Source organism: Cuculus canorus, chromosome 3, assembly GCF_017976375.1.
Source record: "Cuculus canorus isolate bCucCan1 chromosome 3, bCucCan1.pri, whole genome shotgun sequence".
In the NCBI taxonomy this organism is placed as follows: domain Eukaryota; kingdom Metazoa; phylum Chordata; class Aves; order Cuculiformes; family Cuculidae; genus Cuculus; species Cuculus canorus.
Window position 1 is genome coordinate 42,077,752 of NC_071403.1, and position 27,492 is coordinate 42,105,243.

Consider the following 27,492-nt stretch of genomic DNA (forward strand, 5'->3'; position numbering starts at 1 on the left):
ACAAATGCAGCATAACTGAATTTCAATGCTACACATTCCAGAAATTGTTTCCTTTTGCCTTTATTAACTGCTTAGAGAACTAAACTGCATTGTGAACTGTTTTTTTCTTCAAACTAACAGAAATAGTTTATTTAGTCAAGTGGCCTCAGTCTTTCAAAACGTAACACTGAGCAATAATTACGTGCATTTTAAAATGGGATGAATTTTTGTTGCATCACACAGCAATTCAGACATCATACTCCAAAGACTAACCTAGCAGCTTTTGCTGATGTGGGAGGAGGAAAGAAAGGGCAGACTTCGTGTAGGCATGTATGTAAAGTTATTGAAGTGTTACTTGAAAGCAATTTTTCCTCAGGAAGCAATGGCAAGAAAGGGGACACATACGTTTTCTCCGTACTTCCACAAATACTTCTGAGTAAGAAGGTCTGTGCTATTCATTTGCCAAAAGTCCTGAAAAAGGAGGCACTATATTCAAGTGTAGAACTTAATAAGATAGTGTAGCTGTCATAAGTGCATTGTTGGCTTTCCTGGGCTCTAATTACTGTATGTGCATTGATAATACATACATTTTTCCTGAAGGTTTTGTGGACCAAAGTCATTACTTAATGATGTTAAAAGGAATCTTTCTCTATTTGAGTAGTCACTAGCTCTTGCCCTAAAATGCTGGCCAAGGGCAATATGGTGTTTGTTTGACATCTTTAATGCACTCAGAATCCAAAATAAACATGGCTGTAGTTTCTGGTCAGTGTAAGACACTGTGGTCAGTCCAATGTAACATCCCACAGTTGCTTACCATGGTATGGACCAACATCTAGTATGAACTGGATACTAGGAAGTGGGAAAAGGTTTTCCAGCCTAAGAAAATTATAGGTATTACTTAAGGGCCATGTCTTCTGTTTGTGGTCAATGGTGAAACTTTGCTTCGCCTCCTTAGGGAAACCTTGGAGGAAAGAAGTGGAGCAAAGAAAGCTTTCTACAAAATTGATGTATGCGTAACCATAAACATCTCTGTATTTTATTAGTGGGAGAGAAATATATAATCATGTCTGCTTTAAATAACTTTGTAAGAAGTGAAACACACAGGCCCAATCTTGAGAATACTTGTGTTCATGAACAACTAATCAATTGCAAACAACATAACTACTTCTGAGAGTGAAAACTGCTTGTGAAAGCAGTTAAATCAGCTTTCTAATCCACGTGTTTATCTATTTCAGTATAGTTCTATAGCATGGTAGAGAAAATGAGGGCTTTCAGAACCATTCAGTGGTCATTTAAGATTACTTTTTCTTTCCTGTCCCACAGGTACTCTGTGTCTGCATGTTAACAACGATCCTAGGATGTATATTTGGCCTGAAGCCTAGCTGTTCAAAAGATGGTAACTAATATGCATTTTATTTAGTAATATTTCTAAGCAATTACTTTTTCTTTCCTTTCTGTAAATTAATTTTGATATTATTAGAATGCCACCCTTTCTTGTTGCAGGAAAAGGATTGGATACATTACTTGAAGCATTTTCAGTTAGAGGGGAATGAAAATACTGGGAAATATACCTCAGGTGTTCTCAACACTTGTGTGTACTCACTTGAGAGGTAGACTGATCCTGGTACTTGGTGTCTGGTCTGGCAGCTTCCATGTATCCCAACTGTCACTGTGGTGATGTTGCGTGGCTGGCTTTTCTCAGTTCACTATAAAAAAAAACCCCAAACCAACAAGTTCTATTTCATGTTGTCCTGGAACATTTGTTTTTCATCTTTTCCAGTCAATTATGGGGCGGGAATAAAAGTTATTTTTTTCCTGGTTAGAATTGTAGTCTGAAAACATTCCTTGTGAAATTCCTCTGGCTGTTTTCTGTCCTGAAAAATATGTGGGTTATTTCAATGGTGAAGTTTCTTCAGGTAGAAGATGATGAAAGATATTTTAAGTAATAAAACCTCACTTTGGTAACAACTATCTAGAATAACTTCAAAGTTGATCTGTTTAACAAACAGACCTACAATTCCTACAATGTTTTTTAGCTAAAATTCAGATCATCAATTTTTTTTTCTAATTTTATTACAGCTTCACAATAGTGGGTCATTATTATATTATTATATTAACTTTCCTAATGTCACACATATCAAGATTCTTGAAGAGGAGACACATGAGGAAGGATTTACCTCACAGCCCTCTGGTGATTGCATAGGATGAAACAGACTGAACAATTGATTAAGTGTTGTTAATGCTTCAGATTGCTGTGTTTGGTTTTTTTCCCAGGCAACCCTGGTCTAGTGTAAGAATATTATGTTGGGGTTTTTTACGTTAAAACTGAATAAAAATTAAGCCAGTGAGCAGTACAATCAAGTTAGTATGAAATGGCCTCAGGTTGTGCCATGAGAAGTTTAGGCTAGATATTAGGAAATATTCCTTCACAGAAAGGGTTGTCAAGCACTGGAATAGGCTGCCCGGTGAAGTGGTTGAGCTGCTATCCCTGGAGGTATTTAAAAGATTGTAGATGTGGTGCTTAAGGACATGGTGGACAGTGTTAGGTTTGTGGTTGGAGTTGGTTGATCTTAGAGGACTTTTCTACCTAAACAATTCTGTGATTCTGTGAAACAGCCCTTTTTGTGTCTTGACATAGTTCTTTAACCGTTATACAGCAGGATGCAGAACTGGACTTCTTCAGTTCCTCTGATTTGTGAGAAGGCAATTATACAAACGAGTTGTGAGCATGGGAGTGTTGCAAGCATAGCCAATGCAGTCTAGACTCTAATTAATCTTATTTATAGAAAGTGGAACACTGTCAGATGTGAAAATGAAGGTCAGTGTTCTCTGCAAAAGCACTTCACTCTTCAGTGTGCCTTTATTGAAAACCTAGGTTCAGATTTCCTTGCATAGATACCTTCCAATATTCTGAATGTTGGTGCTCGTCTATTCTGGTGATACAGAAAGGCAGGGACAGTCGCAACTAGATTTGTAGTCTTATTTCACTTGCTTCTGCCAATAATGAAAAACTATGTTCTTGCTAAAATAGAACAGAATCCTTTGTTCAATATCATGAAAGAATATTTTTGTTCAATTGGGGAGAATAAACATTTAGTTGCATCAAGACTTCCCTTTTCCTTTGACTGTCACTGGTTTTGCAGCCATTCTGTAAGCTCTGGAATGACCAGCTGTGCCATTCCACACACTGACCTTTTTGATTTCTTTTGCTTATTGACTGATTTGGGCTCAGCCACTGACATCTAACACTATGCAATATTACAGTGAAAACCTGCAAAGGTCGTTGCTTTGAAAGGACCTTTGGAAGCTGCCGTTGTGATAGAGATTGTGTCAAGCTTGGAAACTGCTGCTTAGATTACCAGGAAACATGTATACAACCAGGTAAGGATGGAAGAAAGCTGTGAGGCAACCCTTCCTATTCTGTGACATGGGACGACTCCGTACTTGTGAGTACTGTTGTAGTCACGTGGCTGTAACCCCTGATAGGCTATGAGTGTACGAGAGAGGTTGCTGAACAGCAGATGGTTCTGATGCTAGTGGCCTCTCCATCTTTGTGCTCCCTCTCTTGCAACCACAGGTAGAGTTGCAGTGGTGATGGTGGCACTAGGGACTCCCGTGGAACCAACAGGGCTCTGGTGCAAGTCTTGCTGCACACGAGCAAAGCTTGTATTTCACATAGCTGGTTGACATAGGAGCTGACTTAACCAGTAAGACTGTGGGGTTTTTTTCATAGCTTCTGTGAGGAGAAAGGCTGTGCGGCTTTGCTGCAGCCCTCCCCCTTGGAAAGAGGAGGAACAACTGCAACTTGAAGTCTCAGCCAGCCTTTTGTTCTCTGTCTGGGAGTCAGAGAACAGTGACCTGCATTATCCCTAGCATGACTGACAACTCCCACATTCTCAAGCAAGCCAGGAATAGGAGTGATCTCTGCATGTTGTATATTTTTGTGATCACCCACATGAAAAAAAGAGGAAGGACAGAGCAGCTCTGTCAAAGCTGCCATCTCTCCCTATCCAGCTACTCAGGCCCTCTGCCCTGTTCTCTCCAACTCTAGTATTAAGCAAGGGTCAGGATGACAAAACAGATTGTGCTGCTATAGAATGATTGTGAAGTGAGAAGCAGTTCCCATGATTTGCCAGAATGCAAGGTCAGATAAGCCATGGTGTGAAAAGTACCATGGACAAATTTTGCAGATGATGTTAGTGTGGATGGTAACACTAAGGACAGAACATAACAGATTTTTCTAATTTAGTTTTGCCTTAGGGTTTCATATCCAGCAGTCTTTTCAGTTAGCTATTTTTTCTTTTCAGTGTTCTTTGTGTGTTTGTAAAATTTATCAATATAGTCTTACCCTGAAACTAAAAATTCCAATGCTGACTAAAACCAAATGATTAAACTGAGCTCAGATCCCTGCTTCGACTGATCATTATTGAAAGGTCTTCTAAACCATGTAAAGCTTTTTGCTTATAGAATAATTGCATGCGATTTACTCTCCACTTTAAACAGAGAGATTGATGTAATGAAATAAAGCATTCTTTGAAAACAAACCGGAGAGTCTTTTTTAGCACTGAATTGCTAAATTGCTTGGTGTTTTTTTTTTTTTAAAATTACTTATCCTTAACATTAATGGAGAATAAAATTCTAATTCCAAATAATATCATGTGACTAGATCCAGAATAGGTTATTCTGTCTCTCACAGAAGTAAATATCTACTGACATTGATGGAGTTACTAAGGTTCAGTGTTCCTGAAGGTGAGATTAACATCTTGATCTTTTTTAGGGATTTCTCATTGCTGGTCATACACAAAGATCACGTGCTGATTGTTCTCTGTTCCAACAAATAGATTAGTCTTCCATGTCTTTGAGATGTTCACTTAAGTATTCACTCACTTGGTAAATTTGTTCATGTTAATCCTCTTTGACTGCAAAGGATCTACTTCGGTTTAAAACTGATAACAAAATGAGCATCTTCAAATGATGGATGTATTGGAATATTTTGTTCAGAAAAATCCTTACAATTCAGGAAAGAATCTCTAAGACTAGGAATGAAGCTGAAGTTGGGTCTTTCTGTGAGTTTATGTATATAGTCTCAAATAGTGGTAGAGTTAAGACCATGCGTAAGAGGCGCTGAAAGAAACTGGGGTGCTTGATGGTGGCTGGTAAAATCCATTGTGACTTCAGTGTAAGTCAGAATAAGTTACTGTTACTCAGTGTTTTCTAGGCATTCAAAATTCAGACTCAAGTTTGTTTTTTTCTGGAGGAGTTGTTTGGGAGCTTCTTTGTAGTATGCATTTACTGGATTAAGCCCACATAAATTATTCTGTAATAAAGGAGGTCTGTAAAAAGCATTCTTTCTGTTGACCTCTTCTGTGATACTTAAAACCATATGCTGCATAATTGCATTCAGATTGCTACACACTTGGATTATTTAGACATCAGTATTTCTGTTTTCCAAAGTGCCAAATCTTGCAATGTCATGCATGCGTGAGATACTTCAGGACTGTTTTTACTGAGTATGCACTTGAGACAGAACTTAATGCTTTAGTTTAGCAGTTCTACATTTACGCTGGTATAAATGATTGTGCTGTCCTTCTCTTGTCTGTTTTTTAGCCCATATATGGATCTGCAATAAATTCAGGTGTGGAGAGAAGAGGAGACCAGAATATCATTGTTCCTGTTCAGATGATTGTATGGAAAATAAAGATTGCTGTGTCAATTATTATGCTGTTTGTAAAGGTAAATATCCTGAACAAATTCCTGCAGTCTCTTATGTGCAGCCATATTTGTGGGAAAGGAGCATAGACATAATATAATCTAAAAAGTGTCCAATAAGATGAAAAAAACCTTGCATTTTAATAATAATAATATACTGTCTTAAAAAATAAATTGCACTCATTTATTTTAAGGAGAGGCAAGCTGGGTTGAAGAAGAGTGTGAGGAGATTACTGAGCCTCAGTGTCCAAAAGGGTGAGGATATTGTATGTTTGCAATAACTCTGCTCTTTGCTTGTGTTTCATTTTTTATATTTTCCCTACTGTGCCTTCCTGGGAGCTGCTTATCTTTCTTAACCACGGTAAGAGCAGCTGCCAGACAGAGAAGGACACCTGTTCAACTAGCATTTGGTAGTGCTTACTAACAGATCAAGTTGCTTTCTCCCAGCAGCACTTATGTATCCCAGCATTTGCTTTACTTGGAAGATATGCCTATTCCTGAACTCTGCTGTTTCTTACAGATGTGTGTACTCTGAGCAGCTCTGCCTTGTGCCAGCCTCATTGTTGTCCTCCATGTGCTCCAATACACCATCCCAAATATTTTGGGATGCACTCAGCAATCTCAGACTCCCAAGACTCACTGTCTCCCTGGTCACTTCTAAAGATCTTTCCACTTCCTTGCTTGTTACAGCTCCAGACCTGTAAAATGCAGATCACTCTCCCAGTTTCACCAGCAGTGGGACAGCATTATTTGCAAACTGTCTGAAGTACTTGCTTTAGAAGGTGTAAAATGCCATGGTATCCTTGTATTCTCTGGCTCAGCTCCACACTGGGCCCGCTCCTGCAAGTTATGTATACACAGTGTGAGAAATGACTCATCTACTTCATGGCATCAGCAGTTGGGCTCAAATAGTACACCAGTGCACCCAGCCAGGAAAAAAAGCCTGTGTGTCTTGTATTCTTTTGGTTGTGAGATCTTCAAATTAACTTTAAAGTTGACTGAAAATTTTGATTGCATGGGTAAGTTGATAGAAGTGCCTTAAACAGTCTTGACTGAAAAGTGTTCCACTGCAAAAGTTTAAGTGAACTGAATTCAATTATGTGCTTGTCTGAAGAGCATCAAAAATCAGAACTGTTTTTTTTTTGATCATTTTGAAGTGGTGTGTTGGGGATATTTTTATGAAAGGAAACGTTTCATTTTATTCGTATGTCATTACCTTTTTTTTGATTTATGTTAAATGTAGCACAAGTTAAATATCTTATTAACTAGAGTTATAATATTCTAAAATAAAATAAATTTCCTTTTAGAGTAGTTTATACCAAACAAGCACTTTTCATTCTTATTCAGAGCAATAACAAACAACACTTCAGAACCTTCTTCAGTACAGAAATTGGAGGTTCTGTCTGGCTTGAAGTCCAGGTCCCTGTTAACTCCATATGGAGAAGGGCCTGGTGGTTCTGGAAGCTTTTGTCATTAACTCCCTGTTCTGAGGTCAGGAGCCATGCAGGACTGTGATGGGAACTAATAGTAGGATACTTATTTCCCTAATGCAATACTAGGGAGTGTTGCACCCAGATGGTGGGTTAACAAGCAAGAGCATCATGCAGATCCACGGTGAAAGTTAACGACATAAATACTGTAGGGTATCTCCTGTTGGTCTCGACTTGGTGTTAGGGGTTTTTGTTTAGTTCTGTTTAGCACATGAAAGGGATGTGTAGTTTCTTTACTAAAATTGTTTTAATCCTGGCAAACCCAGAAGTGTTGCAATAAAACCCAACCCAGGAAAGGGTGATGTGTGGTCAAAGTTGAATCAAACAGTGTTGACTGAAGGCTCATCTCAGGGTATTAGCACGCAAGCCTCTCCCAAAACTAACAATTCTGTAAGCAGTTCACTTCCTGTGGTGGGCTAGGCAGGAGTGCAGGTGATTCTAGCTCAGTGCATGTTTTGAGGCCTCAGGTTATCAATTCTGATTACATGCTTATTAATACAGCATGTTCTGTGGGTTTGAATTGCTGCGTTTATTCTGTTTTGGTTAGAGCTGCTTAATCTGAGAAATCTCACTGATTTCAATGACACTGATCAAATGCTCAAATACATGCCTAAGTCTTTCTAAGACTAATTTCTATGTTATTTAATAGGATTTATTACTTTATAAAGTTAACAGACTATAAGATTTCAGGAGTGATGCAGTCCTTCCCACTGTTCTAGGAGTGAAACAATACTCTAAGAAGTGAAACTGATGTAAGCAGTTTTATCCTAGAGCTTAGCTAGATGGTTTTCCTGGTGTCTTAGTACTGTTTACTGTTATTTAAGCCTATTACTAGTTGTTCTGTCATTATTCAGCTGGAAGAGCAGCTGATTCCTTTCCTTTTCGCAGCTCTCTCCTGTGTATTTGAAGACTGCTGTTGTGCTTCCTGTTGCGGCTTTATGTGCATTTAGCACAAAAGAGAGCTTTAGTTCCTGTGATTTATGTGTGTATATATAGGCTGGAGTGCGTGAGGAGGAGATAGAAGTCTGTGTAGTATGTTTAACTTTTCAAGTGGACTTTCTTCTTTCCTTTTCTTTCTTTATTTTTTTTTTAATCTAATTATGATCTAACTTGCCTGTGGTGAGGAAGGTCAGCTTTGCGGTGTGGTCTGCAGTTCTGGGCTCTTAATCATCCATACTGGTGAACCTGCTAGACCACAGTAAGTCTGTGTTGCCTGCATTGTGTTTCCATGCAAACGAGTTTATAGGAGAGGGATAATTACCACTGCATTTCCTTCAGTTTGGAGTCAGGATGTGACTGTGGCATACATATTTATCCAAGAGCTGTGAAACACCCTTGTACTGTTTGGATGCAGCCAGCATGGATCACTGGCAGGGCCAAAATTTGAGCCTCCCAAGCTGCCTTGCTCATGGTAGCACACTTTTAAAGAAGCAAGTGAAACATTGGCTACTGGCGGGAGAATGTTGTAGAAACAGCTTATATATCTCGGAGCTGCGAACAGGTCAGTTTGGGGATTTTACTGGAGGTGTTCCAGAGAGAATACAGTTTATCATGATCTGTCATGCTCTGCTTCCTTGAGCACAGGGCAGATGACTACCTGTATGAGTTTCAGCATGTGAAGTATAGTCAAGAAGCAAAATGACCATTCTCCCTAGCTGTGGTAATGGTCTGTTTTGCCAAGTTTAATTTTACGTGTGCAAGGGGGTCAGTAGCTGGATTTGCAGACAACCAAAACATGTACTTAACAGTTGGTTTACTTGTAAATGCCAAACCAGAAACAGTTGCGTAAAGTCCTTTCCTAAGGTGCTGTTTTAAATTTCATTTGTTTGGTTTTGTTTTTGTTTTTTTTTTAAGTTATATTTGTTGGTAAGTAATACTTGAACAGTCTTTGGCTCAAAGTTCTTATTTTATTGCAGTGAAGATTTTTAGGCCTCTGCGTTGGAGGGAATCAATTTTTTGCCGGGGAGGAGTGGTGGAGAAAGCATTTGCAAATGTTGTAGAGATCAAAATCTGTGATGCAAAAAATACTTGTAATATGGACAAAGGTAGTACATGCAATTTCCCTGCTCTGTTCTGCCAAACGACTTTAGTCTTGGTCTGAAGTTCATTCATGTCTTCTTCCCAACTAACTGCCCCTATTAAGATTTTCAAGATGGTATTAAATATGCCATATAAATAAAAAACAGGCTAGTAATGCACGCCTTACAAGTATTTCTTAACGTTTTATTCTCTCGAGGTTGTAGAGTAGCCTTTGTAATGGTTCTGACTAATCAAATCCTTTTGGCCGAGCTGTTGCCTGACCTTATGATGAAAATTCACATAGGGTAGACATATTTTAATTGCCTGTCTTCAGTTTCATATAGTCGTGTTTGCTTGCCTGAAATAAAGCTTATAAAGAATTTTGCTTGTGAATGACTGTTTTTTTTTTTTTTTTAGTGAGGTACCTCACTAAAGAAATTGGAAATGCTTTATAAATATTTCTCTTCTATCCTCACCATTTTATTTGAGGAAACTGAAGTACAGTGACGTTCTAAAGAAAAAAACATTTTACAATTTGTGAACAAAAACAAAGAAAAATGAGCTTGAAATTGGCATGTAGAAGTTATTAAACTCTTTTATGTGAACCTGTATTTTCAGTGGTTGTTGCTGCACTGCAATGACTTTTTGCAGTCTTACGTGTCCTCATATCTGTAGGTCAAACAGGGTAATTTTTAATCAAGGAAGAAGTTATTGACTATGCCCATATGTGATGTAATGTTTCAAGTACTTACAGTTGGAGAGAAATTGTTTGAACAGGGCTGAAGTTGGGAACAAGTCAAGGCTGGAAAACGTAGGTCCTGCGGAGACTTGAAGGGGAGGACTTATTTTTCCTTGTTCCAGTGAAATAAGTTTCTGAATTTCTGTCAGGTTCCTGGCAGAAATACTGTTAGTGTTCTAGTCATAGGGTGACATTTTTCAGTTTGGAGCTACTGTACTTCTGGTACAGTAACAAAGTTCCTGTTGGTTAGATAATCTTGATAAGATGAAAGGAAAAATGTGTTACAGCTGCTGATTTAACATATCCTGTATGTTACTTTCTTAGTTTTGTGCACCGTGTGTGTAAAAAAAAAAAAAATAAATAAATTGCTTTTTTTCCAACTAGATTCCAAGTTGTTCAGGAGCAAAGTGTACAAAGGAAAGCCATGACTTCACACTGCTTTTTCTCTTTCCCTGCCCTTACCTCGGGGTGGGGGGAAGGGGCTGAAGGGGCTCCAATGAGACTGATTTCAAGATAAGGAGTACCAAACCCACCAGGCAGATTACATGAGCATCTTGACTTGTTCTTTATTTTATGGGTGTGTTTGAAATTGGGCATTGTCGTAGTTCCCTGTGCATGTCCTGCTGCAATCCTCAGCCTCTTCGGGCAGAGTTGCCATGCCTGCTTATGGGCAGAGGGACCAGACGGATGGTCTGCTCTCCACTGTACCAGCCTGCAAACTGTCCTACTTAGACTTAACTTCGTCCTGGTTTATAGAGCAGTAATGTACATCCCCATGATTTGGGGGGAACTTTCTTGAAATAACTGATAGGAAATTATTTCTCAGTCTGTCCTTTTAATATTTCAATTTCTGTTTATTCAGATTTACCAAGTCTCCAGTGTTACTGTTTTCATTGGACGGCTTCAGAGCAGAATATTTGCAGACTTGGGGTGGACTTCTCCCTGTTATTAGCAAATTACGTGAGTAGTTTCTTTTCCTAAGCCATATCATGGTGTCTTACTCTTGTTAAAATCCATTGATGCTGCTATACTTACTCTTTAAAATCCTGGCCCTTCTTCCATGGAAGAAGAATGCAGAGAACTTGAGAAGAAGAAAAGGAAACTTTTCCTTGGGGAAAGAGCCCTTTGGATTTAAGGTTTCACTGAAAAGTTTTAGGCAGCCCTGGCTATGTTTAGAAGGTGGATACATTTTGCTGTGAGCGTAATTTATTTTTCAAAGTAGAAGTAGACCCACTTCTGCTCTGTCTTGTGTCTTGTCTCATATTTAGATGGAATGGCTTTGGAAAATGGAAAGCAAGATAGAAAGCATTTCATTATATTTGAAAAATGAGATGGAGAAGGAAGAGATTAGAAACAGATGATACAGAAAGGCTGGTAGAAATGTGCTGAATCTGAGAAACCCCTCATTTAACAAGCATTTTCAGAAGAAATGAGAGCCTCATAAGTACATATTTTTCCCCTGGCTTTTATAGTGTTTTACTCTAACTTTGTAGTGTCTAAGTAACTTCAGTTACTTTTCCTGTCTCTATTTTGGCTGTGGTCTGTAAAGAACTGGTGGCATTTCTTGTCTGAATGACAATCTTCTTGTCATTCATAAATTACTACCTGGGGTGACTGCTTTCAGTTTGACTAAAAATAAATCAGTAAATACTTGCTTTTTTGTATTGGTGGTTGACTACTTGATCTGTTCCAGAGGATTATGATTCACAGATGTATGTGAGGTTCTGGCTTTTTCCATTTTGTTCCGTGTTAGACTAAAACAAGGCATTTGAAACAATTTCATTAGATGCAGTTAAATTTCAACTGAGGAAGGCGTCTTGGGCATTATAAAGAGAGACTGGCTGTTATAGATGATTATAGCTCTGGCTGAGATACAAGATAGCAGTGCCACAAAGCATCTGTAGATCTTCCAGGCTGTGCAACAGCCACTTACATAGGTAAAGTTTCTTCAGTCTTGATAGTACAAGTACAACTTTTTAGATACAAAAAAGGTAAGGAACACTCTAGGGGAAAAAAATACTTCTGCATTACAACTACAGTTCTATATTACTCTGGAGTGTGTTCTTGTAACCTCATAGACTTTTACAGTATAATATACTGCAAGATCTTCAGCTTTCTCTTGTTACAAAACCTTTCTAGGCTTTTTTTTCCTTATAGTAGAACAGTGGATGAAAATCTCAGATAAGCTAGGCTTTCTTCAGTAAGATTAAAGTAGTGTTGCAAATTAAAATTGGTGTCACCTGGGTGTATATCACATGACACTAAATGGTCTCAGCTTGCACCAGGGGAGGAGGTTCAGATTAGGAATCAGGAAAAACTTCTTCACCAAAACAGCTAACAGGCACTGGAATAAGCTGCACAGGGAAGTGGTCGAGTCACCATCCCTGGAGGTATCTAGAAGATGAGTAGGTGAAGTGCTCAGGGATATGTTTTGGTAGTGGACACGTATGATTGGAGTCTATCTAAAAAGTCTTTTCCAGCCAAACAACCTTGGTTCTTTTGTGTTGCCTTTAACTAAGGCAACGAGCCAGAAAAGATAGATGACCGTTACGGAAAATCCCAGCAGAACACCCTAGGATTTTTGAAAAAACAATGTTGTTTTTTAAAACATGTTTTACTCTTACTTTAAAAACAACCACCAACTGCCTCACCCACCCCCATCAAACAAATTACAATTTTGGAAAACAGCCTCAACGACCGATTTGGAAATGATTGAAATGTGTCAAATGCGTTGCAGTAGTGAAAAGAAAGCAAGTGATGATTTGTTAATACAGATTGCAAATGTGGTATAGGATGTCTGTAACTTGAGAGGATTTGTTTTTCCAGCTTGGCTTCTTTTTATCTTAATTAGCTCAAACTGATTATTTCAACTGATACCTAATCCAATACACCAATCCATTGAGGTCAATGTGCTTTGATGCAGCACTTCATCAAACCTTTCATTTCTTTTTTTTTTTCCATTATGTATAATGACCTGGAGAGCTGGTAAAGACAAGCCTGGTGGTGGCTGTTCTATAAGGTCATTACTTTTGGCTCTTTAGTATGAGTTGAAGGGGTTTTGATTATCATATAATATTTTTTGAAGTCATTAATGAAGGCTACTTTTTTTTTTCCCCCTTCCTATAAATGAGGGCTATACATTTGCCTGTGGAAATCTGGGCACCTAACTTAAAGTATGCTTAATCACTTTTGCTTGGCTAATGACCCTTCATACTAGCAAATACCATGCACTACTCTCCTTAAACTATATGATTTTTATATCAAGATAAAGAAAACTTCAAGATTCATCCTAGAATAAGAGCTTATTTTTATTTAGAAGTAAAACCACAAAGGAAAAGGAGATGGCAAAATAGTGATTTGAGAGATGACAGAGCCAGGGCGCTGCTGTGTCAGTAGCCAGTTGATCTCTGGGAGCACCCAGGGTGAAGTAGCTACTTCACCTCAGACTGCAGACTGTACTGATGCATACCATGGCAACTTTGGAGGATGTGATTTCTTGGATTATTTGTTCTTATCTATGCATGGTTTTCATAAGGACTGCATTTTTTTTTCTCATGTGGCCATTGAAGTCAGTCATTAGGAATACAAAAAACTTGCATTAGTGGCTATTTAGTCAGTTTGTAAATGAATATGGGAAGAAAAATGGAGTATTAATGCGAAAATTTTGAAGAGTGAAAACTTTCTGGAAATATCTTTTTTCTTTTTTTCTTTTTTTTCTTTTTTCTTTTTTTTTTTTTGCTCAGAAGATACATATCTCCATGAGAGAAACTTGTGAGGGTGTTTATTTCTGTGTTTTTTTTCTGATTTTCTTTTTTTCTCTCTAGAGAGATGTGGAACATACACTTCCAATATGAGACCAGTGTATCCTTCAAAAACCTTTCCCAATCATTACTCCATTGTCACAGTAAGAATTCCTGTATATTATGTTTCCGCTTCTGAAGACACTGTTAGTTGTCAATTTGTCTCCAAGGGAATAGTATTTCTTTGATAGATTGTTAAATTAATGGGGCTTTCATCCAGAATTTGAAAATGAATTTATTGGTCTCAAATTCAGATTAACAGCCATTATAAAACTGTACATTTGAGTGATCAGTTCTAATCAGATTAATCCTTCCAACACTAGCTCCAAGATTCCCATATAGGTGGAAGGTTACTGTACCCAAACTGTACTCAAACCTGAGTAAGAATGTCACCAAGCTGATCTTGTGAATTTATCACCCTCTGTGTGTAAGAAGAAAAAGAAAAATGCAGATTTTCAACACTGAATGCAGGGTTGGAATCTGGCAAATCATTATTGGTTTCATCATGTCAGAACTAAAATTCAATCAATTACTTGAACATCTATACCTTCTTTCTTATTCCTATTTTGTGAGGACTTCTAGTAAATGAGAAGCTCAGGCTCAGGAATTAGATATTTGTGTAGTCCTTACAAATATGCAGCTAAGAGGCATTAATCATGCCCTACAGCAACATGCAAGTGCCCCTAAATATAGTATTGAGCTTTGTCTTAGCTCCACATTCCTGTGAAAAGTTGCAGACAGTTTATCAGAGTCCTAATGGTGTTGCCGTTTTGTCCTTTAATGTAAAAAGGAGCTCGTGTGCTTGAAGGCAGAGCACAGAGTCTGTTAGAACTTCCTAACAGTTCGTGCCTCTCCTGAGCACTTCTTTCACTGTATATGTAATGGTTATCCCAAACTGGAGCTTTCACCTATTGAGGTGCGGTTCTCCTTTTGAAAAACCCAGGTTTTAATCACATGATAGAGATCCAGGATAGGTAATAGCTTTGTCGTTGGTAGTAAGATAAATCAAACACATGAACTGAGATGGTGTTTTTCAGTTTGATCCCAGAACAAGTTGCTTGCCTGTTTTTGCTTGTTTTGGTTTTTGGGGTTTTTTTTTGTTTGTTTTTTTTTAATTTCACTGAGAAGCAGTTAACAGTTGGAAGGCAGGACTTGGTAGTAATGGTAGGTGATGCTGTTAAATTTGGGTGTTGAGGTACTGGTGGAGTAGAAGTTGCACTCAGATTATTTATTAGACATATCTGCCTAACAGACATCTGTTTCTGTAGCTGGATGGTTGTTTTTCTTTATAGCAATGCTGTAAGGTATACTTTCAATTACAGGGGCTGTATCCTGAATCTCATGGTATAATTGATAACAAGATGTACGACCCCAAAAGAAATGCATACTTTACCCTTAAAAGTGAAGAGAAGTTTAATCCACAGTGGTACCAAGGACAGCCTGTAAGTATTAATACACTGTTGAGAATGTACATCAGCCTGTTGTTATGTTACTTAATATCTCTTGTATGCATAGTGATGTTGAAAGAGTACAGAGCGTACTTCTAAGTCAGCCAAGAAGTATTACTCAGCATGGTTAGGAATTGCCATACTAGAGCAGCAAAATGATGAATGCAAGTGCTACAGATTTTGTTGAACCTAAGTGGAATTTTCCCTAAGGAGAAAAACTGGCTTAAAATAACTAATGGAGATAACAGTTTTTCTGTCTTTAATATGAAGTGGGCTTGCAATTAACTTCTCTGGGAAAACTGAGAGGCCAACTAGTTTTAGAAATAAGCAGTAAAAAAAGGTTTATGCTCTACCCAAATTACTGCTACATCTAAAGATGCAGTTGTAAAAGAAAATGTCTCAGTTCAACCATACAGCCATGGCAAACGTGCTGAGACTGCTATTAAAATGAAGTTGCATAGGAAAGTTTGGGTGAGTGCTAGCCTGAAGAACAGCAAGGGAACACATGCAACTATTTAGTAATGTGGAGAGGGCTAGTTCTTTGTTTGTTTGTTTGTTTGTTTGCTTTCAGAAAAGTGTGAATGTAGACTTTGTAGCCTGCTGAGAAGGGAGTGGTGTACAAACCAGGCAGGAAAACATGCAGAAGGCAGACAGAAATCTGCGAATCATGAGATCAGCAGTAGTATCAAAAGAATTTAGCGGTCTTGCCCCCGTATTTTGAAGTATGTGGGGTGTAGGTCCTCAAAACACTTCCACCCCTTCTTGCTTCATTGTACTTGAAAAATTTCCCCCTTCTGGTATTCAGCCATGGTTCTGTGGTTGCATTACTTCTCCATCTATGGGAGCTCATGGTTCTTACTTCTGTTCTGGCTCGCCCTGGTGTAGCAAGAGGAGGATGAGAGAGTTTTGCTGTAAGGAATCAGACTGCAAGTTATCTCTGGACTGCAGATAATGATGACATGGAAGATTGACTATCTGGTGTGTTCCACTTAGATTTTGTTTGGTTTTTTTCAGCCGTTCTGAAAGGTGCATAGCTGGAGGGGGCAGTACAGGATCTACAATTACTTTGCTAATTCAGTGACCCGCACTAATGATGATTTGTTCTTCTGCAGATTTGGCTAACAGCTATGTACCAAGGTCTAAAAGCGGGTACGTTCTTTTGGCCTGGATCAGATGTAGCAGTTAATGGAACTTTTCCAAACCTGTATGAAAACTACAGTAGGTATGTAAACTCCTGTGTCTTGGATGGGTATTTTTACTTTAACTGTTGCAGTCAGACAGATGCCAGAGAAAGCATGATTTTATTTTTTTCCCTGCTTTCCTAAATAATTGTACACAACATGATAAAAAGATAGGATCCGATTAATTTTGATTTCATGTGATGTAGATTCTTTGCCTAATCATATTGTTACTACTCAGAAAACATTTTACAGGAAAGATGTGGAAAAAACAGCTTTAAGAGCCGCTTTACTGCTTTTCTGTTTCTGTTTAGAGGCATTCAAAAGCCTTTTATAAACATACGCGATCCAAACCTCTTGTACAGTGAATGGGTCAGGCCTTGACGTGTTATTGTCCATGAAAAATTAAGTTTCACTGTTTACTGTAGTAAATTGTTCCAAAGTAAACTTATTTTCATTGCAAATCTTGAAAGTAATTCACATGAAGGCAGTCGTAGTTGAGTCAGTGATTGCTCTTCACTGCAATTAGATACTTTCTGCTTAAGGAAAATTCTACCTAAATCTGTTTATCACCATTTATTTAATAATTTCAAATCTTGCCCAAGATACTAAGGCTTTTCATTTCTACCTTTCCTGAATAACTTTCTCTTTCTACACTTTTCATTATAGCATGGACACTTCAATTCTTGACTTGGTATCTACGCTTTTTTTCTGTAGGAACTTGTACATTGCTACTTGAACTTAGGTTAGGTGGCTGAATCAATAACTTTGTGGGTGCCTTATGTTGTTGCAGGTCAACCTTGTTGACCTACTTCAGTAATTGATACAGAGTATCTGTTTTGTGAGGTAGTGTGAGAACTTGTGTTCAAACTGTTTAAGCATTTTAAAAAACAAACAAACACCCCCAAACCAAAACATCTTCAAAACATAATACAGGAATGAAAACCTGCATATGATTTTGCACCTTGAAGCCAATTTTATTTTGTGTAATAAATACAAGCAATACTGGCAGCTTTATTCTAATCACATTGCGGTCAATGGGGACAATATTCAAAGGAGCTTTAGATCAGGCCACTAGCTTCTGTAGAATCACAGTCAATTAGCTTGGATGAACTTGTATCCTACTAAATAGCCATTGATGGTATCCAATTGAATTAAATTCTCTCTGCTAAAGTACATTGATTTTTGTAATGAATGAGTAAAGATCTTGTCTTGTTCTGATACAGCTCAATCCCATTTGAAGAAAGGGTGGTAACTGTTCTTCGCTGGCTGCAGTTACCTGAAGGTGAAAGGTAGGTATACAAGTGCAAGTACCTATAAGAATATCATTGCAAGGAATTACTTGGTAAATTTGACCTTGGTTTTAAACAGTATCTTATGCATTATTATAACAATGTTAAAACATTTAATGCATGCCTGGTTTTATGACCAAAACCTTGTTAAATTAAGTTGCATTTTTCCAGTTCTATTTAATGTGCCCTTCCTCTGAATGATAGCATTGTTATCGATATTTGATATCTGTTGTTGAAATATAATCTCTTCAAATTGTCTCAATGTGTATGAAAAATATTAAATTTTTTGGTACTGTTTGATGTAGACCACACTTTTACACTCTGTATTTAGAAGAACCAGATTCCTCAGGCCATCAGTTTGGACCAGTAAGCAGCGGAGTAAGTAGTTCTGTAGTTTCTTTTCTTAATTTGAAGTTTTGCTTTGACTATATAATAAACTGCTTGACTTATGCTGGATTAACCAAGACCATGTTCTGTATGCCTAACAGAATTTGTGAATAGACAGACCATCTGTAACAAACATTGATACAAAGCATGTAATGAATAGCCTGTTTAACTCTATTTTTTATTATCTTTTTTTTCCAATAACTTCTAAACTGCCAAAGCATGTTTGTATGTTTTATCTGCTCCTACTAATACTTTGCTTATTTTAGCAGGTGAGGGAGAGAGACAAAGTTTATATGCTTTCAGTTTAGCAAGAGCAGATATTTTTATAGCAATTGTTTAAGTTTTGGTGGTTAAGTGTTCATGTTGTGATTGTCATTCATTTTCCCCTAGTCTCTGTGCAAATGCTAGAGGAATATTGGTCTTATCTCTCTGCAGTTAAATTTTATGCCTTCTTGAAAAGAGGGTGAAAAATAGAGTGTTGATCCCATCACATTTTGTGGTGTACCTATTGTATAAATTAACTCTTTTGGGGCTGCTGCTGTTTTCAGAAGTACTAAATAGTTTACATTTTACTAAATCAAAATGAAAAATGCAAAGGGAAGGTTTTGGATATTAAGAGACCTTGTAAAATTCTTCCATCTTGAATGATCAGGAAATTTTGGCATTTTAGCTGAGTATTTAACTTCAGTGGTAACTATAGTAAAAAGCTCTTGCCAATTGTTCTTGAGGTGTGTGCAGTGGCTGTCCTTGTAAGGAACTGCAAGATGAGTGTATGTGCCCAGTGAAGTATCAGAGGACTGATAGAAACTGCGGTATAGGGAACGTGTTTAAATTAGTTCTCCTTTTCTTTGGTTAATAAGTGGATCTGAAGTTCTTTATATCAGGAATGCTCTGAAGAGAAAGACCCTGGGGTTTTGTACATAGTCTCCCCAGAAGCATCTCATTTTTGTTCCTACAAAGCAAGGCAGCTTATACAAGTTGTTCAGTGAGGTAATGGAATGACTTGGTTTTAAAAAATACTTTTGTTTTGTTTTACTTCAAGTATTCCAAAGCAGTGGCTGTATCTGTGCAAGTGAGCCTGAATGCCAGACCCTTGATCATGAACAGTGCTAGACTGGCAGTTTGTTCTTTTCCTTTACGCTAGTTTACTCAGAGACTAATGTCCGGTCCCAGTTTCAAGGACAATTTGCTCCAGGGTATCTCTCAGCTGGAATTCTGAGGATGAGTGTTGCAGGCTTGGCTTCCTCAATTGTCTTCAACCCTCTGGTATCCTTCCATCAGCATTTGCACTTTATGCATTCCCTGTTGTCCTCAGCTGTGCTCCTGATAATGCAATAAACATCCTCAATTTCATACTTTAAACCCATACTCACTGGCCATAATCTGGGGTGGGTTTTTTGGTTTTGTTTTTTGTTGTTGTTTTAAAAGTCTTGAAATGAAATAATTGCATAAAAATGTGTAGCTGTATCTTAGTACAATATGAGGCCCAGAAAAACTTGGGGGCAAGAGTTGTATGGTCTAGGTATAGCCAGTCTTATGTAGATGGAGGTAGCCCTGAGTAATACAGGTGCCAGACAGTCTGAAGCCTTCCAATTTTATTCAGCAGTATAAGTGTACTTGTTGAGTCCCTTCTCAGTAGAAGTAAAAGACTATATATCTAAAACGTTTACAACAGAGAAGTCTGAACAGGCAAAAAGCAGGTTTCATGGGGTGTTGAGGAAGCTGCGAGTCTCCTGTACTCGCCTCAGAGTTCCTGCTGTTAATGTGTGCTATATATGCTCCCTGACATGAGTTCGGGTGTCACTGCACAGTGTTAGGTCCCCTCTGTCCTTTAGTTGTCTGGACTGCATCTAGCCTTGGGGTGCTCTATGAGAAGAGCTCCTTATTCTTTATTAGCATAGACTGTTAGATTTTAGATCTCTTTGCTCTTCTTAGAAAGAAATCATATTTTTAACTGAAGTGATAACACTTCACATTCCTTTTTTGTCCTGCAGGTCATTATGGCATTACAGAGAGTGGATAACATAGTAGGGATGTTGATGGATGGTCTCAAGCAAATGAACTTGCACAAATGCCTGAATGTTATTTTTATATCAGATCATGGTAAATACAATTTTATAAAATATATCAGAATTTAAGATCTGTTCTTCTAAACTAATATTCTGAGTTTATAGTTGCATGTTTCTGGCAAGCAGCTAATATCTAGAAATTACTTTTTCTGTTATCAAGGTGGCGTGAGAGATAAATGGCGTAGGTGCAAATTGTACTGTTTTACAAGGGAGAAAGAAGTGGAGAACATATGGTGGATGGATTAAATAATTTTCAGATTTTATTCTTAGTTCCTCTTATGATCATTAAAAGCCAATAAAGGAAATATAATAAAAATATGAATTGTAAAAAATAGGTTTAATTTTATTGTCTTTTAACTACTCTACACAGTAATAGCTTGCACGTTGCTGAAGAAGGGAAAATACAAGCCATACCTTCCTCTTCAAAGTTATCAATTCCTTTATCTGTTTTTAGAAGGCTATAAATATGGAACTTTCATTTATTTCTGTATAAGTTTATCTGTATTTCTGGAAGTATATCTGTATTAAGTGCTGTATTTGACACGGGGTTTTTTCTGCTTCTTTTCCTGCTAAGCAAAATATAAGCACTCTTCCATGCAGCACAAAACTGACTTGCAGAACTCATTGCCATGAGTGATGATCCAACCCAAATATTGATAACAGGTTTGCAAAATTAATAGAGGGTAAACCTGTCAGTTATTAAAAGTAGTAATTCAAATGCGATATGCAACTCTGTTTCTTTGACTTCTGGAAGCGGTTAAGGAACATGAGGAGAAAAACTGGTCTGTAATTGCTGTGCTTGTTGAGTATTTCTCTAGACGCCTTACTGAACACCATTAGGATATTGACCTAAAGGTATATTTGGTCTCACCATTACTGCTGTTCTTAGACTCGAGATTTCTTTTCCTTCAGAGAAGAAAATTGTCTATTTATTCAATTGGAGTGTTATTCTTGGCTGAGGAAATGGCTGATTGTGTGTATCTATGGAAGAAAACAAAACATTACGTACCTGAGTACTGTGGTCTCCCTGGATCAGATGTCTTGGTGCTGCTGATAAAAAGGCCTGAGAAATTACATTTCTGACTTCTACAACTTAAGTCACATCTCTCCTCAGCAAGGCTGCTCTAATATTCACATTTTAAAATAAATTTTATTTCCTTTCGCAGGGATGGAAGCAGGGAGCTGCAGAAAGACAGTGTATTTGAACAGTTATCTGGACGATGTTCAAGATTTCATGGTAGTACCTGGTCCTGCAGCTCGACTAAGACCTAATAATGTTCCAGATGAGTATTTCTCTTGTATGTAATTGCTAAACTAATTTTTGTTACTTGGTTATACGCTTTTGTACTTTATGAATACAGACTTAAGATCCCCATTCTGTTGCTATGTCTGAGTGAAGGTCAACTACAACCTAGATAATAAAGAGGAAATGCTGAATGGTGGACCTGTGTTTTCAAAGACCTCTTGACTTTTCAGGTCTGAAAGTGTATGTAATCCTACAGGTTGCTTTTTGTGGGCTTACTTAGAGTGACCAGCTGCTAACGCTCTTGCCTTGTGAATGACATTCCTTTAAATCACATCTTTGGTACTCAAGACAGCCCAAAGAATCCCCCCTTATGTCATACCTCATTTTCTGATTTACCACTTTATGTATGGATTTGCTATAATTCTATTTTAAAGGAATGTTCAATTGTTACTATATTTTACGTATAATTTTATAAGTATTATTATTTCCTTTTTATTAAAAAATGGCCTAATGGCCTGACAGCATTTGAGTAAACTGCAAATGAACAAGATAATTGGCCTGATTGAAATTTGTAAGCATTCATTGATTTTTAAACTTTGATTCATTATGCAGTCAGGTGAACACTTAGTGCCCGTGGGATTTATTTTATTGTTGAATGCAGGCATATTCTTCATGTTTCATAGTTGTTGGTTTTTTCCTATCTAGATTATAGTTCTCCATGCCCTTTAAAACTTGTAGGCCTCAACCCCAGTGACTTTAAGTCCTGTTTACTTCATTGCTTAATGCTATTCTAAACTATTTTAAATGTTTCCTTGGAGAACGTGGGAGTCAAATGCAGCTCTCTGTTCTCCCTGGAGAAACAAATTCAGGAAGAAAAAAGCAGAGCATCTCCTGCTTTGGACATGTGCACTGTTTTCATGCTGTAGTATAGGTGTCTCTGTAGCACTGAAGATATCTATGCAGGAATTCTTAATGCTGCCTTTGCTAAGGTAATCATTTATGTACTTTAGTCAAGCATCAGATATCAGACTGAGGACGGAGTAACTGTGTGAAATGTAACGGGTCTGTGTTGTACAAAATGTCAAACTAAATGATGTAATGGTCCCTTTTGACTTGAGTCTAAGCATCTGAATCTTAGCCAGCTTGCACTTGGCTGTCTTTCTAAGGATTCTTGCCAGATAAAACTGCTGTCCTGATAGCTATATTTGTTTCTTTTTCCTTAGAATTTTAGTAGCAAGCAGGAAAAATCCAGCTCGATTAGCACAGCATTTTGTTGCCTCTTTTGTGAAAACTTACTTCTCGGGTTGTTTTAACTGTGGCAAATATAGCTTAAAACTTTAAAGCTGTAAATAACTAAGCACAAAGAGAGGAGACTGAACTAAAACTTCTTAAAAGCAGTAGCTTGACAGCTTAGTGATTTTGTTCCACAAGGTTTCCATTCTGGAAAAATAACTTGTCCAGATTTTTTTTTAAACTATGTGAATTATATTATGTGATAGGAATGCTTTCATTCTACATCTGATTTTTTTTAACTTAGGTGACTAATTCTTACATATGATTCTTCCAGTTAATTATGAAGGCATTGTCAGAAACCTCACAGTAAGTGCTGTCTTATCTATTGTCCTAGCTTAATTTCTACTGATATTTACAGGTATTTTATAGCATCAGCTGTTTGCTGGGCTACTTGCATAGCATCTGGACTTTGAATCGGTGACCTCTCATGTGCTCTACAGTTAATGACAAAAGTAGTTCAATCACATGGGAAGGGAAGGTCAAAGTTGAGTGAAGTGTCATATAGCTATCTGTTATTGTACATTAACTAAGGGTTTGTGTTTATTTCTTTTAACTAACTCTTACCTAGCACTGTATCATGTTGCTCTTCAAACTGGAGAACGTGTGTATGTGGACCATTCTAGCTGAGGGACAAGTCAGTATAAAGCTCAACTCTGTTTTCTGGATAAGCATAAGATTTTTTTTTTTGTTCACACCTTTTTGATAAACAGCTTTGAGAAAGGATATTGTGGTTTTTGGTCACCTCCCGCTTAAGGCATTTGCTTTTCTGCTCTGTGTCTGGCTTCTGTTCATCCCTGCACTACAATCTGTTTGTCTTTCACTTGTGCAGATACCACTGTTGGTGAAAGCTATGCTGTTTGTATAGATGACTTTGCAATTAAAAAATTCCAATATTACAGTAGAAGGAGGTTTTTTGCTTGATTGTTTTTTTGTTTGGTTGTTTTAAATCATTAATAGGTCTTAGCTGGTGGAAAAAATCTATCCCTGGGAGACCACTCAAACCCCTTTGAATGTCTGTAGCTTTCTGTATTAGAGCTGTAGAATTATTGCATTGGATAGTCTCCTACCACTTGTGAAAGTATCAAGAGCAAGTTATGTCCATAATCAAATATAAATATTATTCTGATAGTTATTGAATGCAGACCCAGTCAGTATTTATTGTTTAAGCAGTTATCAATATTCATGTCCCAGACCACATGACTCCAAGCCTGATGGAGTCCTGTTGTTAGTGGATGTTATTGCAGACCCTTTGCAATTTAAATATTTGAGAACTGTACATGACGTAAGCAAAAGCTTGGTGAAATATGCATTTTTATATGTATTTTTGAATATTTCAGTGCATCAAACCAAATCAGCCTTTCAAAGCTTATATGAAACAGCTGCTACCCAAGCGTTTCCATTATTCCTACAATGACCGGATTGAACCATTGCACTTTTATTTAGACTCCCAGTGGCAGCTTGCTAGGTAATGTAGTTTTCAGCACTTAATTATATAGCAAATACTTTTGTTACCTTGTAGCTTTTTTCTTCCAGATGCTTTTGGAGCTTCATGATAACTGTTGGAGTGTGATATTCTTGTTTGTCATAGCAAAGGGATGTTGTAAAGAAACGACATGTGCTTTTCTCCACAGATTTTGCTGGCCTGACGAGGCTCAATTCTAAACTGGCAGCTATAGATACTCTCCCTGCTGAGTGTGCAGGTAGTGGCAAGCCTTGTGACAGAAATGTTAGAAGTTGAGATTTCCTTTGTCAGATACTTGAGCACATCTACCACGCTTTAGGAATTTCTAAAGTGAATCATGAAAGCTAAACCTGTGCATAATTCCTTGGTTGACGCAGCAACTGATCCACTGGCATAAATGGAACTTACTGAGCCCACTATTGTTAATTACCTTATGTGTTCTAACCAACGAGTTTAGAACTTGCAGAATAATGACATATACCATAACATAACTTTGAACACCTCTGTGGTGCTCCAGGGCTTTCATCATGAAAGAGTATTTCAGTCCATGTATTCAGTAAGTCTTATTGTATAACACTGTAAATGTGTGCAAGTCATGCAAATCAGATTTGGTTTAATAGAACTGTCGTAGAAATATTGTCTATTGATCTGGCATTTGTTAGGTTTGCTTCCATTGGACTGCAAAATGCTCAGCTGGGTGCTTTAAATTACATTACAGTTTTTATTAAAAACCAACCAAAAAGTCTTAATCTACTCACATAAAGTGCTGTGAAGTTCTGTTAGCCAAAGGGCAGTGGAAATCTCTTATCCTGAGAAGAAACTTTTTTTCATGTTATCTGAGTTTTTACTTTAAATGGCAGTGATAGATACCTGAGAATTTCAAAGGGATAGCATTTGCAGGGGAAAACTATCATTCTGACTTTAAAGGCATTCTCTTCTAAAGCTGAAGACATTATTACCTCTTGACAAGCCTCTAAGAATCCTTAAGTAGAGGAGTAAACCAATGCATCATTGAATGTATTTTATACTGATGTAATTTGTAAAGTGTGAGTTATATAAACTATGAATTTTTAATAGGAAACCACTTGAGATTAAAAGCTGTACAGGCGGATTCCATGGCTCAGACAATCGCTTCCCCAGTATGCAGGTGAGACTTAAGCTTATGCTAGCTCTTATTTTTAGATCCTATTTCTGAATGTTGTGTTTGTTGGTTGCTTTATTTTTGGGTTTTTTTGGGGGGGTTTTTTGTTGGTTTTTTTTTTTTTTTAAGATCTGTGACACTGTCATCTGCAATTAAAGAAATCAAGCATTTGTAGGATTGCTATGGTGACATGCTGCTGGGTAATCCACACAGGGTGAGATTCTGTTGTCCTGAGAGTTGGGCAAAAATGCAACAGGACTTACCCCAGGTATTTCACTGTGCTTGTAAGGGTATAAAGCTGTGCCAGGTTGTTTTGTTGTAACATCAAAAGCAGGTAAAGAAAAACCATCTCAGCAAATCATCAGTTACTGTAGTTGTAGATCTTCAGAGAATTCAGATTGGAAAGAACCTTGGGAGGTCTCTAGTCTCATCCCCAACTCAAAACTGAGTCAGCTGTGTGATCAGACTAGGTTAGTCTGCCCTTTCTGTAGTTGCATCTTCAAAACTGCCAAGGGCAGAGGCTTCACAACTTCTAACCAATCCATTTCACTGCCTGAGTGTTCTCATGCTTACTTACAGCCAGCCAGACCTTTCTTGTTTCAATTTGTCTGTTGTGTCTTTGCCTCCTGCTGTGTAGCACTGAAGAGTGGCTCTATCTTCTTGATGACATTACTGTAGGTACTGGGGGACTGTTGTTAGGTCCACCTGAAGCAGTCTCTTCTCCATGCTGAACAAGCCCTATTCCTCTTAGCAGAGCAAGAGGTTCAGCCCCCAGCCACCTTGGGGGCCCCCCACTGAATGTGCAATGCTTGTTTGTTGATGTCATTCAAATGTTGGAGAGGCAGTATCCCAATGCGACTTAAAGAAATGCTGAGGAGAGAGAGAATCCCTTCCCTCAGCCTGCTGCTTGAGCTTCTGTTTGTACAACATTGGATACACTTGGTCACCTTTGCTGGCAGGGTGTGCTGCTGGCTCATGCTTGGCTTGCTGTCAACTATGCCATCGAGGCCCTTGCAAGCAAAGTTGTTCCACAGTCACCAGTGCCCTGATCTGTAAGGCTAGTCCAGTCTTTGTTTTCTTTTCCTTTGCTTAGGAGCAATGCATCCCAACAAAGAGGTAGCCATGTAAAAATGTCAGGGGGCCTGCATGGATAAACAAGGAGCTCCTGGACCAAAACCAAAGCCTACAGAGAGTGGAAGCAAGGGCAGGTAGCCTGGTAGGAATACAGATAAATTGAGCAGCCAGGGATTGTGTTAGGAAACCTAAACCCCTGATAGAATTAAATCTGGCCAGGAACATCAAGGGCAACAAGAAAAGCTTCTATAGGTGATATGGTGATAAAAGGAAGACTAGGGAGAATGTGGGCCCTCTCTGGATGGAAATGGGAAACGTGGTTGTCTGGGATGTGGAGAAGGTATTTAATTGCTTTTTTGCTGCAGTCTTCATCAACAAGTGCTCTAGCCACACAGACCAAAGTCTCAGAAGGCAAAGACAGGGACTGGGAGATCAAAGAACTGCCCACTATAGGAGAGGATTAGGTTCAAGACCATCTATGGAACTTTTAAGTCCATGAGACCTGATGAGATGCATCCACGGGTCCTGAGGGAACTCATTCATGAAGTTGTGAAGCCACTATCCATCGTATTTGAGAAGTTGTGGCAGGCTGATAAAGTTCTCACTGACTGGAAAATGGGAACTATAACCCTAAAAGGGGAGAAGAAAGTAAGATCCAGGGAACTACAGACTGGTCAATCTCACCTCTGCCTGGCAAGATCGTGGAGCAGGTTCTCCTGGAAGCTCTGCTAAGGCATATGGAGAATAAGGAGATGATTGTTGACAACCATCATACTGTCACCAAAGGCAAATCATGCCTGACAAATTTGGTGGCTTTCTACAATAGATCTATCATGTTGATGGGTAAGGGAAGAACAACTGACATCATCTGTCTGGACTTGTGCAAAGCATTTGATGCTGTCCTGCACAACATCTTTGTCTCTGAATTGATGTGGATTTGACTCATGAACCACTTGATGTGTAAGGAATTGGCTGGACAGTTGTACTCGAAGAGTTGTGGTCAACGGCTAAATGTCCAAGTGGAGACCAGTCATGAGTGGTATTCCTAGGGAGTGGTATTGAAACTAGCATTGTTTAGCACCTTGCAGTGACATGAACAGCAGGATTGAATGTACCTTCAGCAAGTTTGCTGATGACACTGAGCTGCGTGGTGTGGCTGACACACT

General features: G+C 38.2%; 1 protein-coding gene across 2 annotated transcripts in view; it reads left to right on the forward strand.

The window, feature by feature from the left end:
- ENPP1 (ectonucleotide pyrophosphatase/phosphodiesterase 1) overlaps positions 1 to 27,492 on the forward strand; it is a 57,026-nt gene that overhangs the window by 13,952 nt on the left and 15,582 nt on the right. Inside the window, exons 2-16 of one of the 2 annotated variants that reach the window (XM_054062451.1) lie at positions 1,303 to 1,375; positions 3,244 to 3,360; positions 5,587 to 5,712; positions 5,883 to 5,943; positions 10,799 to 10,896; positions 13,761 to 13,840; positions 15,059 to 15,178; positions 16,297 to 16,406; positions 17,589 to 17,654; positions 17,960 to 18,032; positions 20,036 to 20,144; positions 21,277 to 21,408; positions 22,924 to 22,955; positions 23,987 to 24,114; positions 25,189 to 25,258. In XM_054062451.1, coding sequence (XP_053918426.1) covers positions 1,303 to 1,375; positions 3,244 to 3,360; positions 5,587 to 5,712; positions 5,883 to 5,943; positions 10,799 to 10,896; positions 13,761 to 13,840; positions 15,059 to 15,178; positions 16,297 to 16,406; positions 17,589 to 17,654; positions 17,960 to 18,032; positions 20,036 to 20,144; positions 21,277 to 21,408; positions 22,924 to 22,955; positions 23,987 to 24,114; positions 25,189 to 25,258 — 1,395 coding nt within the window. The remainder of the gene's footprint in view (positions 1 to 1,302; positions 1,376 to 3,243; positions 3,361 to 5,586; positions 5,713 to 5,882; positions 5,944 to 10,798; positions 10,897 to 13,760; positions 13,841 to 15,058; positions 15,179 to 16,296; positions 16,407 to 17,588; positions 17,655 to 17,959; positions 18,033 to 20,035; positions 20,145 to 21,276; positions 21,409 to 22,923; positions 22,956 to 23,986; positions 24,115 to 25,188; positions 25,259 to 27,492) is intronic. The other variant, XM_054062452.1, reaches the window with a different exon arrangement.